Raw genomic sequence first — 16,218 nt, 5'->3', positions numbered from 1 at the left:
ATTTTGTTTAAAACCATTTTTGGGCTCAGACCTAACAATGATCTAGTCTTCCTTATGCATATATTAGCCACAAGGGTGATGAACAATAGGCTTTACATTAACAACACTAACATATATATTAATGCTCTATTTTATCTTTTGCTAATTAATGAAGATTTTTCTTTTCATTTAANCAGCGCCAAACTCACCGTAAGAGACTGAATGTTATCTTGCCGTACAAATGGTTTGAGTTGGAGAACTAGAGGTTCAAGGAATCCTGCCATCAGTACTTTGCGCTCAAGGGTAGAGCTTGGCTGCTGCAGAATCTGAATTAGGATCACTCCACCAGGTTTCAATACTCTGGACATCTCTTCAAGCAATTGATTTCCAAGAAGTTCAAGTGTACTTGAGATCGAGATAACTATATCCAGAGAGGACGACTGAACCGGAAGCTCTTCTGTCAGTCCATACACCAAAATCAGATAAAAACCACGACACCAGAAATAAAGAAGCAAGCAATAACACACGCATCACAGAACATAAGCTTCCCAACCATGAGCTTTAATTTTCAAAAATGGGCACTTAGATTTTCCTTCCCAGAACAGTAAATAGGAAATACATATATCTAATGGGGATGCTATGGCAGAGTATCAAACAAAGAAGAGAGATTACTTAGAGATGAGGCTTGGGTGATGATTAGAGGATCATTCTGCACAGCCTTTTCACTCTCAAGCACCATAATTGCAGTTGAAACTGCACTGACAGGTATGACCACTTCATCTGTAAGTATGAGAATGTTTCCCTTTGTAGCACTCGCCTCCTACAAAAAACAAGTAATTTAGATGGTTTCACATACAAAGCATTGACAAGTTTTGGAAAGAAAAGATTAGAAGAAAATTTTTTTTTTTACATATTACAAAGCAGATGCACAGAGGGAACGATGACAAACTACTGCATTACACACTTTTCAAAGATATAGAGGTTGTAAAATCTACCACATTTAATGATTTTTGAATACCCAAGTCATACCATATAATGCAAGTTTCAACATTCTGCTCATGGCAAGTTGGTCATGCATGTAAATTTGCTCCTCTTTATGCATTATACCCATAGTTGTTCATAATTTTGACTATTCCACCACAACAAGCTCTGAATAGAGAGTTTACTACACTCTGCCCACTAGCACAGAACTTCTTCCTTGCAAGTCAGAACAAGTTATGCAGAAAAAAATCATTCAAACTCACCAAGCCTCTCATTTTGTTGGTTACTCCATTTCATTTGGAAGGAAAAGATGATCACTGATTTCGTATAAATCGTCAATTACTCCTCATACATTTCTTTTATGCAGTCTCTTACATTTGGGATTTTTTCCAAAATTGGAGAGAACAAAATTTATCATCATCCTCTTGCATTTTTTCTTCTATTCGTTTCCACTTAAAATCTTACAACATATGTCACTCCATTTCAAGAAAAGAAAGAAAAATGAAACAAGCAGAAGAGCAGAAGTGAGCAGGGAGGGATGCGAGGTTCCTTCACTATCACCAGAAGAAATTAAAATTATGGATGCCAGCTACAAAAAACCTGCAAACTACCAGAATAAACCTGCAAATCATCTCAACAGACATTTATTTAAATCAAAAAAAAAAAAAAAAAAATCCAAATAATCTCTCAAAATCTGGCATCCATTCCTCCAAATTCTAGGCTATAGACTGGCTGCTATCCTAGAAAACAGAAATTAAACAATTGCTGATTTTAAATCGTTGGCTGAACACTGGAGGTTTTCCTATATTTGAGATGTTCTCCCTTTTCTTCTTGTATTTTTTTTTGGGCTAAACTCTTTGTATAGGTACTCTGCTTTAACCCAATTGCTATTTGTTTCAATCAATTCCATTTGTCTCTTAACCCTTAACAGAAGTCGTTTCCCCTAGGAAACGAAACCCAAATACAAAAACAAATAAAGAGAAATTCATAGGTTTTGTCCTAGACTACATTTTCTTTCTTGTTCTGATCTGTACGCTAAAAAAATTCGCAATTTACAGCTAAATGCAAGCGAATCAGACCCATTCTAAGCCAAAAAGGAGTCAAAATAAATTTACAGAAGAACTTAAAAAAAAAATGATAAGAGACTTCAACGACTAAGTCTCTCCTGAACGAACCAGAAACAATCACCAGAATTAGACTTAAACAAAAAAGAATTACTTCTAACCGCCTCCAAATATAATCTAAAGGATAAACCTAGCATGGTCAGGTCATTCATCTACAAATTAAAACATCATGGAAGCAAGCATTCACTTTTTTCTTATTCACATTAATCAATGAAAGGAAGTGAATAAATACTTCAAATCTTGGGAGAGATGGAGACTGGGAAATCGCAGACACTACTAACCATATCTGACGTTTCAATAACACAAGCTCCGATGAAATCCAAAACCTTCGCCAACGAAAGCAAAAGATTACTCTCTTTCTTCCCTCTTCCTGCAACTGATCAATCACCAAGCAGCAAGCAACAAAAGAAAGAGATCGTTACGAACAACCAAAATGTTGAAGATTCTTGCAAGAAAGCAGCAGATCTGCTGGGAAAAATGAGAAACGAACAAGTAGGTTAGAGAAAGAGAGACAGAGAAACTTCGTAGTGTGTAGTCCAGGCGGTCTTTCTCCTTCGTGGGAGACCCAAGGGAACAAACTCACGGACGCTCCTCACCTCAGGGAGTTAGTTAGTCTTTTATATGAGTAAAAGAAGGGTACACGTGGTTGCCAGCCTGGAAAGATGTCGTCCAGAAACAAGAAGTGCGTGCTGACATGGACACTAAAGGTTAGGTTGAGTGCGTTTGGTGGCTCCGTGAGATGCTTGTGTTTCCACATGGAGAGCAAGGGGAGATTGCGTGGATATAACCTTGACGTGACACTTGTTACACTTGTTACACGTGATTCACTGATTGTGATTGGAATGGTTTGCCCATAGTCTCTCTCTTTCCAGTATCATCCAAATTGCTAAATTGATTTTGGAAGTATTTCATGTGGGTTGAAATCGTCTGCAATTCTGATCTCGTACAATTCCATGAAATATCACCTTCAGGGGTGACACATGTATTGATATCAATGCAATGGTTCAAATCTGGTACAACTAATAAAACATTAAATCAATGAAGAGTCATTTAAATCAAATCTGGATCATTGCATTGGTATCAATAAACGTGTCACCCCCTGAAGATGGTATTTCACGGAATTATACAAGATTAGAATTACAGACGATTTTTTTTCATTTCATGTGGGGGAGTGCCTTCCTGAGCCTGTCATTTCGTACCCTATGTGTCTAAATACACAAGCTATTTGCTATTATTGAAAGGAATAAAAGTAGAATTTAATTGTTTTAACATATTTTAAATTAAAAAAAAATTGTCACGTGTTCATAAAAATTGTCACATGGTCGAAAGATGTGGCAATTTAAATTATTAAATAAATAACGGACAACGGTTTGGATACGCTACTCATAAAGTTTCAAACTTTAAACGCAGTCATATACTCTACTATGTATTTGCATGTATATTTCAAGTATGATATGCATATCTATGGTAGTTAAATTATTATTGTACAATCTCTTATAGTCTTAGGTTTTCAAATCTTTATTTTTTTCACTTAGATAATACATTTGTACTAAATTTGACATGTGAACAAAGGACATGTGGATCTATCTATTCATAGAATTTGAATATCCAACATGCCATGTAACAATCCAATCCTATAAACTTATTCAATTGGACACAATTTAACAAAAGTTTCTCTAGATTCCATGGTCCAAAAGAATTCTGTTGGAAACAAACATCCAGATGGACTTACATGTAAATATATGTAAATTAGGGGAATAAAAGACTAATCTAAATCATAAACAAACCGAGGTTGATAATGACAAATCCAAGCACTAAACATAGACTAACATGAAAATACATGGAGAAACTTAAGGAATGCGTATCCAATATATGAAAATGCCTAATGTCTGATTTGAGATTATCCTTTACTCCTCACGTATAAGTGGAATGAGAGTATGAGACACACTATACAAGTGGAAAGATGTGTGAGGTTTCATGCACCTCATAGTGTAATTTTGTCCCAACCGGGAGAAGATGTTGAATCGTCCATTATGGAAGAAGGGTATAAGACCTATAGGTGGAATGTGAGAGGGACCCATGCGGCCGGCGCTTCCTTTTCTTTTAAAATTGTTTTTGTTGGAGGGTGAGTCAAGCACCACTAAAGGTGAGTATATAATTGACAAAATAGGTAATCATTATGGATAATTTTTTTTATTTTTTTATTTTTTATTTTTTATTTTTTATTTTTTATTTTTTATTTTTTATTTTTTATTTTTTATGGGAAAAGAGTTTCCTGGTCGCATGAATCTTACACCAAACACAGGAGGGTGTTAATGAGATTGTTGTTCCATAGTAAAAGATACAAAATCCTAAGAATAATGTTTAAGATCCAACAAAAAGTTGAATAATTCCCAAGGCCAGTAACTTTGTTCTTGATGTAAAAGGATTATCATAATCTCGCAATTAGTTCAAATTGCGATGATAGTAATTCCTAATCAGCCCACATATTACATTCCTTCGATTAATGATGTGAATTTGAAATCGAAACTGCTTATCGGAACTAAACCAAGCCGTTTATATCGAAATCGTAAAACTGTTTAGTAAGTGGTTCAGTTTTGGTTTTATAAGATTGATTAATTAAATGGGTCGGGTCAGTTTTAACCGTTTGATCCGTTGGTTTCAAACTAAATTGACACCATGAAAACTGAACCGTTTAAACTATCAAAACCGATCCGATTAACCTGTATAACGATTAAATATTTGATTGTTTACAAAACATAATGGTTTAATTTAGGGAAGAGTTAAAGATCATGGAGGCTATCCAATAGTCTATTCAATAATTAACTTTTATTATGTAGTTATGTAGTTAAGTTCTTGCTTGTTCAATGCGTCATTTAATTTGATACAAGATTGAAGCATTTATTAACAAAAGCAAATTTTAGTAAGCATGCGGATAAACTAGCAAAACAATTGCTAATTGTTTAGAAATTGTATGGAATAAATCGCGATCAAAACAATTTAAAACTGTGAAACTGATACCGTTTAAAAACTGTGGAACTGAAATTGTTTACTAAATGATTGCGGTTTCAGAAAGTGCTATCGTTTAATAAATGATACGATTTTGGTTTCAACCAAATAAATATGAACTGAATCAAACCGCATCGTATACACCAAAACCAAACCGATTAACATCCTTACCTTCGATGATATCTCTTCTTGGGCATTCCAACAAAAAGCTGAAGTTAAGGAAAACACTACATATAATAGACCCATGTAAGAAAATCATAGTTGTCCATCCCATTGTATGAGTATCAGCCATAAAACTTCCATCCTTCCTTAAAATTTCAAAATTTTCAATTTCCAATCAATATATATTAATATGGACATGGCTCTTCTACTGCACAATAGAGACGGCAGCTCAAATCCAATGTCCTGAAATGCCTCGACATACATGCTTGTATGTTGGGTTTTGTATCAAAATACTCTTTAAGATGTTGGATCTGAACTGTTGTCTCTATTGCCGAGTATAGAAACCAAATCCCTAAGACTTCAGAGAATTCAGTAATTAATTGTTGGGACTTTGGTGAGGGTTTCATCCGGTTTGATACACCTCATACTCTAATAATTTTAATAAGATAGCATTTATTGTGAAAGAAGGGCGTAGGACCCACGCGGCCGGAGCACTTAGGGTTGTGGTTTCCTTTTCCCTTGCTTTGTTTGTTGGCAGCTGAGTCAACTACCACTAAAAGAGGTCAGCACCTGGTTTAAAAGGTGTGGTCTTCCATTCATGCCCCCGTTTATTTGACCTTGAACAGCCAAACGGTCAAAAATCAGTTGGTCAATGGGTCATCTTCTAAACCGAATTCTTAGTTTTAAATCCTCTATATGAGTGGATTAGTTTTAAATCCTCTATATGAGTGGATTAGTTTTAAATCCTATATATGAGTGGATCTTTCATTCAAGAAAGATCATACAAGACTCTATGCCTCTTAATCATAATAAGAATTCCATACTTTGTTAATGTTGAGCAGTACGCCAACATCCTTGCTATGTTCGATGATCATCGATTCTAGGAAAAATATTGTTGGATGGCTGCTTACATTTTAAAAAAAGGAAAATATGTCTCATTAGATACCAATTACATGATGACAGAACAAGTTTCGGAGGTCAATGCTCGGGGCATTCTCTAAGGGATGAAGCAAGCTTTAGATGGAGGATGGGGGAATATAAAAGATATGTAATGACTCTTAAGGAGATGGGAGATCTTTTTTTTTGGGAGAGCACTAAATCGTGGCCTTGAAGCTCAATACACTTTCTGTTAGATATCTATAATATTTTGTTTAAAAGAATTTTTTGACTCAGACTTAACAATGATCTAGTCTTCCTTATGCACATATTAGCCACAAGGGCGATGAACAACAGGCTTTACATTAACAACACTAACCTATATATTATTGCTCTATTTTATCTTTTGCTAATTAATGAAGATTTTTCTTTTCATTTAAAAAAAAAAATAACCAATGAAAAACTCAAAAACGTATCCATAGGTCCGTACTTGTCCATGCGTTAAGCATTTGTTTTGCACTTGTTTTTTGGAAAAAAAGAGGAAAAAAGAACACTATCGGTCTAGTGTAGGGAACATCTAGACACAACCCCTAAAAATAGGAGGATGTGAAAAGATAACCTTCCCCCCCCCCCCCCCTTTCAAGGGTTGTTTATGATCTTTCCCCACAGCTGACTAACATGGTTCGGCGTAGGTCTGTGTCATCTTATGAGGTGCTTGCATCTAGATAGAGCAAAATGACCACCTTTCGCCAAGAGTGCGTGTAGGGCATCAATATATCGAAATCTCTTAGGTGAATACTGGTTGTGAAGCCCCTGTACCTTCACAGGGGCAATAAGAGGATGCATATGAGCATAAACATGGCTAGGTTTTTTGGTTTCAGAGAGGTGGGGGCATCATTTTGCCACCCTTTGTCTTGGTGCATGACCACGACAATGAGAGGGTCCACATGAGCATAAACAAGGGTGATTTTTTGGGTTTTACAAAGGTGGGGGCATCATTTCGCCATCCTTTGTGTCTAGGTGTAGAGACCACACAACCGGTGAACATTTTTTTCCTCAATTTTTATTTCATTAGGGTAGAGGATTTTTTTTTTGCAATCCTGTGTTTAGGCACAAGAACCACACGGCTAAGCAATGTTGTCTTTTATATGAAGAGGTTAGGTATGCCGTCGACTTTTTTGGAACTAATGGCTCAATTTGTGGGAGGATTAGGATTAGGACAGGAGGAACATAAGAGACTTTTCCAAATAGAAGGGCATATATGACAAAATAGGTGACCATTACCGATAATTTTTTAATGGAAAAAGAGCTACTTGATCAGATGGACCCTGTGCCCAAACAAAATAAGGTGTAAAATTACTGGCCGCCCTGGAAAATCATAAAACACCATCTCTATTGATTGATGCCATGGTGCAAGAGCTACACTATCACAACCAGATAAAAATTTCTTGCTTTTTTTTTTTCAAAGTCTCTCAACTCCCACAACTTCTTGATGAAACTGTCACAGTTGTTGATCTTCAGTGCATACATACTCTAGTCTATGCCGTTAGATGTAATCGTGATTATGTCACAGTAAAACCTGAAGAGAATGTTAACTCTCGAATGAATTCTTCTGTGGGTAATAGAACATCTGGCGCATATCTGACGTTCAGAAATGCGTAGGTATGGAGCCCAAGGCGATCACATCCAGCTCAAGACAGACAAAATTTTATCGAAAACAAAAACACAAGAGAGAACAGACAAAGAGGGGACCGGTGCTGAGGGAAACATAACTTTCGTCTTTTATGAGTTCAATTTAAACACAGGTCAAAAGCAATGCAGGTCTCTGGAACGCTTCAATTCAAACCTACCCAACCGCCGAAAATGTATTAAAAAGCTATTAATATATTCTCACTCAGTATAGAAATGGTGTGAACGCTGAGAAAATGAGTGGAAATGTCAGCATGGATGGTAGGTAATTGATCACTGATCACAAGCTCTATTTAATCCATTGTCTACACTTTCTTTTATTTCTGTGTACCAGCTTTGGTTCCCTGTTTTATTTGTTCCTGTTCTTTCTTTCAGCTTCCTTGGTTTTCAAGTTCAGAAACAAAGCTTTATAGCAGAAAAGCTGCTTCGTTGTTCTTCAGATTCTAGTTTCAGCCGTTTAGGTAAGAACCCATCTCGATTTTTCTACTTTCTCTATGAGTTTGCCTTGAGTTTCAGGTTCTTAGAGTGCTAGGAATGGATTCTGGTTTCAAGTTTGGAAACAGGGCTCTGTGAATGCTTTTTGTTCTTCAGTTCAAGTTTCAGTCATTTGGGTAAGAATCCATCTTGAATTTCTAGTTCTTTGTGATTTCCGAGTGAGTTTCAGTTTGTGTTAGAAGTAACTATGGAATCAGTTATCAAGTTTTTCTACTTGTTCATCTCTGTTATTGTTTGTACTTGTATCTGTGATGCCTCTGCTTTGAGTTCCGATGGTGAAGCTCTGCTTTCTCTGCTCAATAACCTATCAGTCCCTCCCTTGATCAATTCAAGCTGGAAATCATCGGACTCCACTCCCTGTTACTGGAAAGGAATAGAATGTGACCTCAGGCACAATGTGATCTCGTTGAACTTGTCAAATCTGGGGATTTCTGGTACGTTGGGACCTGAGATTGGCCATCTTAGGTACCTAAGGACCATTGATTTTAGCCTCAACAATCTCTCGGGTTCACTACCAGCAGAATTAGAGAGTTGCAGATTTCTCAAATATTTGGAACTTTCGTCAAATGTATTCACTGGTGAGATACCAGGAAGCTGGGAAATTTTGAGGAATATATGGTATTTCTCCCTTTTTGAGAATTCCCTGAGTGGAGAGATACCTAAATTCTTGTTCCAACTTCCAAATTTGGAAACTGTGTACCTTTCCAACAATAGGTTCAATGGTTCAATCCCATCAAATGTAGGAAATGCAACTCAGCTTGTTTTCCTGTGGTTAAATAATAATGAGTTATCAGGAACTATACCACCCTCTATTGGGAATTGCACTAAACTGGAAGATCTTTATCTGAATGATAACCAATTGACTGGAGTTTTGCCTGACAATCTGAACAACCTTGAAAACCTTGTAAATTTGTATGTTGAAACAAACAGTCTAAGTGGTAAGATTCCTTTGGGTTTGGGTCATTGCAAGAGATTGAATGTGTTGGTTTTATCTTACAACAAGTTTATCGGAGAAATCCCTTCAGGCTTGGGCAACTGTAGTGGCTTAACAACCTTTGCTGCTGTTGGTATTGGTTTAACGGGGCATATTCCATCTTCCATTGGTTTATTAACTGAGCTTACACATCTATACCTTTCTGAAAACCTTTTGTCGGGGAAAATACCGCCTGAGCTTGGGAACTGTAAATCCCTGGAAGAGTTAATCTTGAAGGAAAACCAGCTCAAAGGAGAAATTCCGAGAGAACTGGGGATGTTGAAAAGCTTAAAGCAACTCCATTTGTACACCAACCATTTAACTGGGGAGATTCCTACAAGCATTTGGAAGATTCCAACCCTTGAGGTTTTCCATGTTTATAACAACAACTTGTCCGGGGAATTGCCTTTGGAGATGATTGAGCTACGAAACTTGAAAAACATTTCACTGTACAACAACAAGTTTTCTGGAGTCATACCCTCAGCCTTGGGGATAAACAGTAGCTTATTGCAGTTGGATTTCACTAACAATTTGTTTTCTGGTGAAATCCCACCAAACCTTTGCTTTGGGAAACAATTGCTTATCTTGAACTTGGGTCTCAATCTACTACATGGGAGCATACCTGCCGATGTTGGAAGCTGTCCAACCTTGACAAGGTTGATTCTCAAAGAAAACAATTTTGGTGGCTCTCTTCCACATTTCATTGAAAACCCAGACCTCTTATTCATGGATATCAGTGGAAATAATATAAATGGGACAATTCCTTCAAGCTTGGGGAATTGTAAAAATCTTGCATCAATTGACTTGTCTCGGAATAAGTTGACAGGGTCTATACCACATGACCTTGGAAACCTTGTGGGTTTGGGGCGTTTGAATCTCTCCTATAACCATTTGCAAGGTCCCTTTCCTCCGGGTATCACAAACTGTGTTAAGCTGTATTATCTGAATGTGGGTTCCAACTCATTGAATGGTTCAATTCCCCAAAATATGAGGAACTTAAAAGAATTAACAAATTTGATTTTGGGAGAAAATTGGTTTACTGGGGGAATTCCAGATTTCTTGCCAGAATTTGATAAACTTCAAGAGCTGCAAATTGGGGGAAATATGTTGAGCGGAAATATTCCTTCATCAATTGGAGAATTACAGAGTCTGAACATTGCTTTGAATCTCAGTGGTAATGGATTGACTGGGGAAATTCCATCAGAGATGGGGAAGTTGACTATGCTCCAAAGATTAGATAGTTCTTACAACAATCTGACAGGAAGTTTAGCCATACTTAATCAATTACAGTCACTAATTGAGGTGAATGTCTCATATAATCTCTTCACTGGTCCAATACCAGGTACATTGATGAATTTGTTGAGTTCTTCTCCATCTTCATTCTTGGGGAATTCTGGCCTTTGTGTTGATTGTAATCTGATTAGTGCTGAATCTTGTGACCATAACATTTTAAGTCCATGTCAACAACATCAGTCAAGTGATTATAAGAAAGGCCTCAGTAAGCTAAAGATTGCAATGATAGCTCTTGGATCATCATTGTTTTGTGTTCTGATGGTTCTCTTGTTGAGCTATTTGCTTTGGTGGTACAAAAGAGAATCACTTGACATTAAAATCTCTGCCTGTGAAGGTCCACCTTTGTTACTGAACCAGGTGATGGAGGCTACAGACAATCTGAATGAGAGATTCATTATTGGAAGAGGAGCTCATGGGACTGTCTACAAGGCATCTTTGGGTCTGGAGAAGCTGTATGCCGTGAAGAAGTTCACATTTGCAGGACAGAAAGGGGCACGTGCAAGCATGATCAGAGAAATCCAGACCATTGGGAAAATCAAGCACCGGAATCTTGTGAAATTTGAAGAGTTCTGGTTAAGAGAGAAGTATGGATTGATCTTGTACAAGTACTTGGAGAACAGAAGCCTCCATGATGTATTACATGAGCTCAACCCGGCTCCAGTCCTTGGGTGGGACATCCGTTATAGAATAGCACTGGGAACAGCCCATGGATTGGCTTATCTCCATGACGACTGTAATCCTCCTATTGTGCACAGAGATATCAAACCGAGCAACATACTTTTGGACTCAGATATGGAGGCTCATATCTCTGATTTTGGCATTGCCAAGTTCATGAATGACTCTTCCACTTCAAATCTGTCAGCCACAGTTGCGGGCACCATTGGATATTTTGCACCAGGTATATTGCTACTTCCATAGTTCCATTTCCCATTATATTCTTCTTTGAAACCATATCCCTGCTTCTTTGTTTTGCACTTGCTGATTTGTACTATTCATTTGTTTCCAGAGCCTTTTTCTTATTATTTACTGCTATAAATTTTGCTTTCTTATGGCTTGACAGAGATTACATATGCAATGGGAAAGGGCAAAGAAGTAGATGTGTACTCCTATGGGGTTGTCTTGCTTGAGTTGGTAACCCGGAAAAAGGTTGTGGATACTTCATTACCAGAAGGCATAGACTTGGTGAGTTGGGTACGCTCAACCTGGATCAACACTAAATCCATCAATGGAATTGTGGATCCTAGCCTAATGGAAGAAATTATGGATTCAATTGTCATGGACGAAGTAATTGATGTACTATTGGTTAGTTTAAAATGTACAGCAAAGCAGCCAAGTGATAGACCGCTGATTAAAGATGTTGTGAAACAACTAATTGGTGCAAAAGCTAAAGGTCCGGATAAGTTCAAACACTGTAATTCACAAATCCAACTATAATGTAAGAAATAGATGATGGTGGAGGACTGTAGGGAAAGAAGACCGATAAGAAGAGATGTAGTGAAGCAACCATTGAGTGTTTTGTAATCATGATTGTGTAACTTTTTTAAATTTTTATTAAATATGCTGATTATAATTTTCATATAGAATCTTTATTTTACTTGTTACAATCACAACATTTGGCCACAAAATTTTGTAAATTTTAAGGATTTCGATGCCCACAACTAGTTTATTGAAATTGTTGTTGACGGTTCATATTGCATTCACAATAGTTGTGTTCCAGCATACTTGGGACAAGCTGCTTACTTCTGAAACACCAGTATCATGTGGTAGATATATTTTATTCGGGTCCATTATGATCTCACACTTCTCATTACATTTACTCCCGTGTTGCAAATAAAGTTATACACCCAAAGAGGTTGGTAATTGCTTAATTTGCAAGGGAGGTGTATTGGCCTATGTTTATTATTGCAACATTAGCTGCTATCGTTGCTAGTAACGGTCACCATAGCTGCAACATTTTCAATCATCAAACAGGCCCTGTTTTCCAAGAGTAAGGGTTGTTCGTTCGTCAAAGAATTTCCTTGGCCAGGTATGTATTCCAGAGTTGGATCCTTATGATTTTCTGCATTGTTGTCAAAGCTGGATTCAAAAATCAGACCCAACTCTCTCTCTCTCTCTCTCTCTCTCTCTCTCTCTCTCTTCGTCAAAAATCAGCTTTTGCCTCACTATTTAAAACCTTACACAATGTAACCAGGTCTATGCATACTGTTAATTTATTTTCAGTGGTGATCTAGGTTGCCTGATTTCCATCAATCTTTCTTTTTCATCTTTTTCTTAGTTGCTAGCTAATTAGAAAATCTGTGCAGTACTGTGGTGGCATTTGAGGCACTTCATGGATTCTATGTTGGTTGCAGGGAATTGAGAGGGTTACCCACAAGATAGTCTAGATTGAATTTCAAGACAAAATGTATGGCTGGGAGTGGGGGTGGATTAGGTGGTTGAGCTGCCTGATCCTGCTCCCTGTGGGATTGGTTTTAGATGGCCTAATCAGGTTTTGGCTTTGACCAGGTATACTTCCTGTTGTTAGTGTTCATGGGATATCTTGGTATCCATAGTGTTTCCAACGAATTTTAACAGGATTTTGAGATTCAGTTTATGTGTTTAGGACTTTGGGTTCTAACTTCTCATGATCTATCCTAGTGTCCAGGGTTTAAGATTTTTTTATCGCAGCATAATATTCTGGACTGAATCTCTCTTGCAGACTGATTCAACATAATTTGGTGCCACAGTTGGGGGGTTGCTAATAGATTGCAAGAGGGGCCTTTTTCTCAAGTTTTCTATCTAGAGTAAGAATTCTTTATTTTTCAAATACTTTTCCCTCTTTACTGACTGGTTTGATGTAATTTTATTTTGTCGGTGATCAAAGAGGATTTAATGTTATTATTTGGATGGTAAAGTAGCACAAAACGAAGGGAAACACTCCTTGCATCACATTCAGCTATCATAGTTTTGACGGCAAACAAGGTATTTTTTTTTTTCTTTTTCCTTTTTGCTATTTAATCATTATTTGATTAGAACTCAATAATTATTAATTACCCACTACTGTTATCAGGTATTACATGTTTTCCCAGTGATGTCAAGGTCATTGTAACTTTTATGATCCTTGGACAAAGCAAGCTAAACATGATCATGAAAGCCAAAGCTGTCAAGAAGGCCACCACAATCAATTTGGCCTAGCATACCTCATGCAATCTTGGTGGGCACAGACATACAGATCTTTGGTTACCACTTCACTCCCGTCGACAAAGAACTCATCCTGACTGGCAAGATCGTGCTGCTGAGGGGATCACCATATGATTTAACTGCACTCACTACCATTTGAAGCAAGATCAATCAGCTGACTAAGAATATTGACATCAATAATGTGCTCAATTGTAAGAAGATTTAAGGGGTTTCTGAAGAGGGTGGCCATTGTTCACAATTGCAAATCGGGAAGAATTTTGGAGCCGTGTATCACAAGTATGGGGCACTCTGTATGGAGACTTAAAGGTTTCCTGATTCTGTGATCACTAAATTTCCTTCAGAGACTCTGTATCATGGGAAGATATACAGGAATTTTATGGATTTCAAGTTCAACAAAATACGATATTATAGATGATGGATAAGAAAGGGAGTGAGAAAAATGTAGAACTTTCAAGAGTTTGTGTGAGGGTATCTTCAAAGAGGACATGTAAGCCATTGGTTGTAGTTACTTCATTTCAAAGAGATCTGTTTTTTGAATTTTGTATTTTCTTGGCAGCATTCTTCGATAAATATCCATCTCATAGTAGATGCCAATGACTCATTAATCTATTGAATAGGAGAAACCATAAAAGGAACTGTTAGATCAAACACCAAGAAACACGAATAAAGAGAGACAATAGATCCGTACGACACAGAGATTTAACGAGGTTCACACACACCAGGGTGATGTGCTACGTCCTCGGGCGAAGAAGAAGATGATTCACTATGCAGAAGAAGGATTACACCCTAGCAGCGGCGAGGAAGAACTCGCCCTGAAACCCTAGCTTCGTGAAAACCCTAGAATACAATGACTTTCAACAAGCAACAGTACATTATATATATACTCCAAATAGCGGTTCGACCCATCGGGTCGCGGTCGATCCGGTCGAACCATACCGCGGGGGCGTAGCCCCCGCACCCCCATACGAGATCAGTGATGGGCTCTCTGCTTCCATCACAGATCTCAGAAAATTTCCCATTCGGGTCGCCACCAAAATATGTCGGATCGGGTCAATCTTCAAAGCGGGTCAAAAATTCGAGACAAACTTAACAAATCTCTGTCACCCTTTGAGGGGATGAATGATGATCTGTTTCTTTTTTTCCTTTTCCCTCTACAACAATTTGCCATACAACCCATGATTATCTAATCTGTTCAACTACTCAGGATACTCCATCAAAAAAAAAAAAAAAAAAGAGAACTATTCAGGGTACAACCGTACGAGTAATAGGATAATTGTTTCCAAAGTTTTTTTTTTTAATATTTGCTAATATAAATTGTGCTTTGTCATCGCTTGATAGAGAGTACATATGCAATGGAAAGGGCAAGGAAGCAAATGTGTACTGCTATGGGGTCGTCTTTCTTGAGTTGGTAACCTGCAAAAAGGCTGTGGATACTTCATTACCAGAAGGCATAGACTTGGTGAGTTGGGAATGCTCAACCTGGATCAACACTGAATCCATCCATGTAACTGTGGATCCTAGCCTAATGGAAGAAATCATGGATTCGATTGTCATGGACATAGTAATTAATGTACTATTGGTGATGTACAACAAAACAGCTAAGTAACCCAAAGAAGTAGCCGAGTTGGCAAGGGACCTTTGCCTCAGGAAGCGTGTGGTTCTGAGTTTGACTCCTCTTCTCTCTTTGGGGCCACTCATACGGAGTGTTTAGTACATTTCACTGTTTTCAGTGAAAGTGGAATGGTTCTCATTCAACCCCAGTATAACTCAGTCCATGTGATTGTGGAGTCAGTATGAACCTGCAGAACTAGTGAGGGCTAAAGCCTGGATACTGATCGTCGTCGCCAAAAAAAAAAAGGCAGCCAAGTGATAGATTGCTGATTAAAGATGTGGACATGTGGTAAAACAGCTAATGGGTGCAAAAGTTCAAGGTCAGGATAAAGCTCAATCGTTATAATTCACAAATCCAAGTAGCAAGGAACAAATAATTGGAGTGTAGGGAAAGAGACCAATAATAAAAATAATAAGAATAATAAGAGATGTAGTGAAGCAACCATTAGAATCAGGGTTGGTTTTGTTTTGATTTATTTTTTGGGAAAATTACACCCCCTCCCCTCCCTTGTAGTTTGCTGAAATTACATGTGGATCCAAGGGTTTTAGCAATTTACTCCCCTCCCTGTTAGTTTGAAAGATTCTTACACTTCGGTCCAAATCCGTTAGCAACCGTGAATTTGAAACTATTAATTGGTGACATCACCATTTTAATGCCTAAAATGCCCTTATAATAAAATGAACTTACTCAAACACCCTTCAGTTAAAGGCTGTCTTGCCCACATGAGAAAGAAGATGTGTGTTTCTTTCTTTACTTTCTTCCTCTCTTTTTTTTCCAGATCCAAACCCAAACTGATAAATTCTTCATAAAATCAATGTAAGTGACCTCTGGTAGCTACATCTACC

The 16,218-nt window shown here is 37.6% G+C and overlaps 2 protein-coding genes across 3 annotated transcripts; one reads left to right on the top strand and one right to left on the bottom strand.

The window, feature by feature from the left end:
- Positions 1 to 164: 164 nt before the first annotated feature.
- On the bottom strand, positions 165 to 2,675 carry LOC122082118 (anamorsin homolog). Its single transcript, XM_042649604.1, has 4 exons — positions 2,598 to 2,675; positions 2,366 to 2,460; positions 652 to 799; positions 165 to 436 (listed from the first exon to the last, which is right to left on the bottom strand). The coding sequence occupies exons 2-4, from the start codon at positions 2,366 to 2,368 to the stop codon at positions 165 to 167; spliced, it is 423 nt and encodes a 140-aa protein (XP_042505538.1). The 5' UTR covers positions 2,369 to 2,460; positions 2,598 to 2,675.
- Positions 2,676 to 7,959: 5,284 nt separating this feature from the next.
- On the top strand, positions 7,960 to 12,157 carry LOC122080943 (receptor-like protein kinase). Of its 2 annotated transcripts, none has more exons than XM_042647843.1 (3): positions 7,960 to 8,081; positions 8,196 to 11,479; positions 11,642 to 12,157. In XM_042647843.1, exons 2-3 carry the CDS (start codon positions 8,503 to 8,505, stop codon positions 12,013 to 12,015), a joined length of 3,351 nt encoding a protein of 1,116 aa, XP_042503777.1. In that variant the 5' UTR covers positions 7,960 to 8,081; positions 8,196 to 8,502; the 3' UTR covers positions 12,016 to 12,157. The 2 variants fall into 2 exon arrangements, with proteins under 2 accessions (XP_042503777.1, XP_042503778.1); XM_042647844.1 differs by having other exon boundaries at positions 8,044 to 8,085.
- The last annotated feature ends 4,061 nt before the right edge of the window (positions 12,158 to 16,218 follow it).

This window comes from Macadamia integrifolia, chromosome 6 (genome assembly GCF_013358625.1).
Source record: "Macadamia integrifolia cultivar HAES 741 chromosome 6, SCU_Mint_v3, whole genome shotgun sequence".
Classification (NCBI taxonomy): Eukaryota; Viridiplantae; Streptophyta; class Magnoliopsida; order Proteales; family Proteaceae; genus Macadamia; species Macadamia integrifolia.
This window is presented reverse-complemented; position numbering and strand designations above follow the sequence as displayed.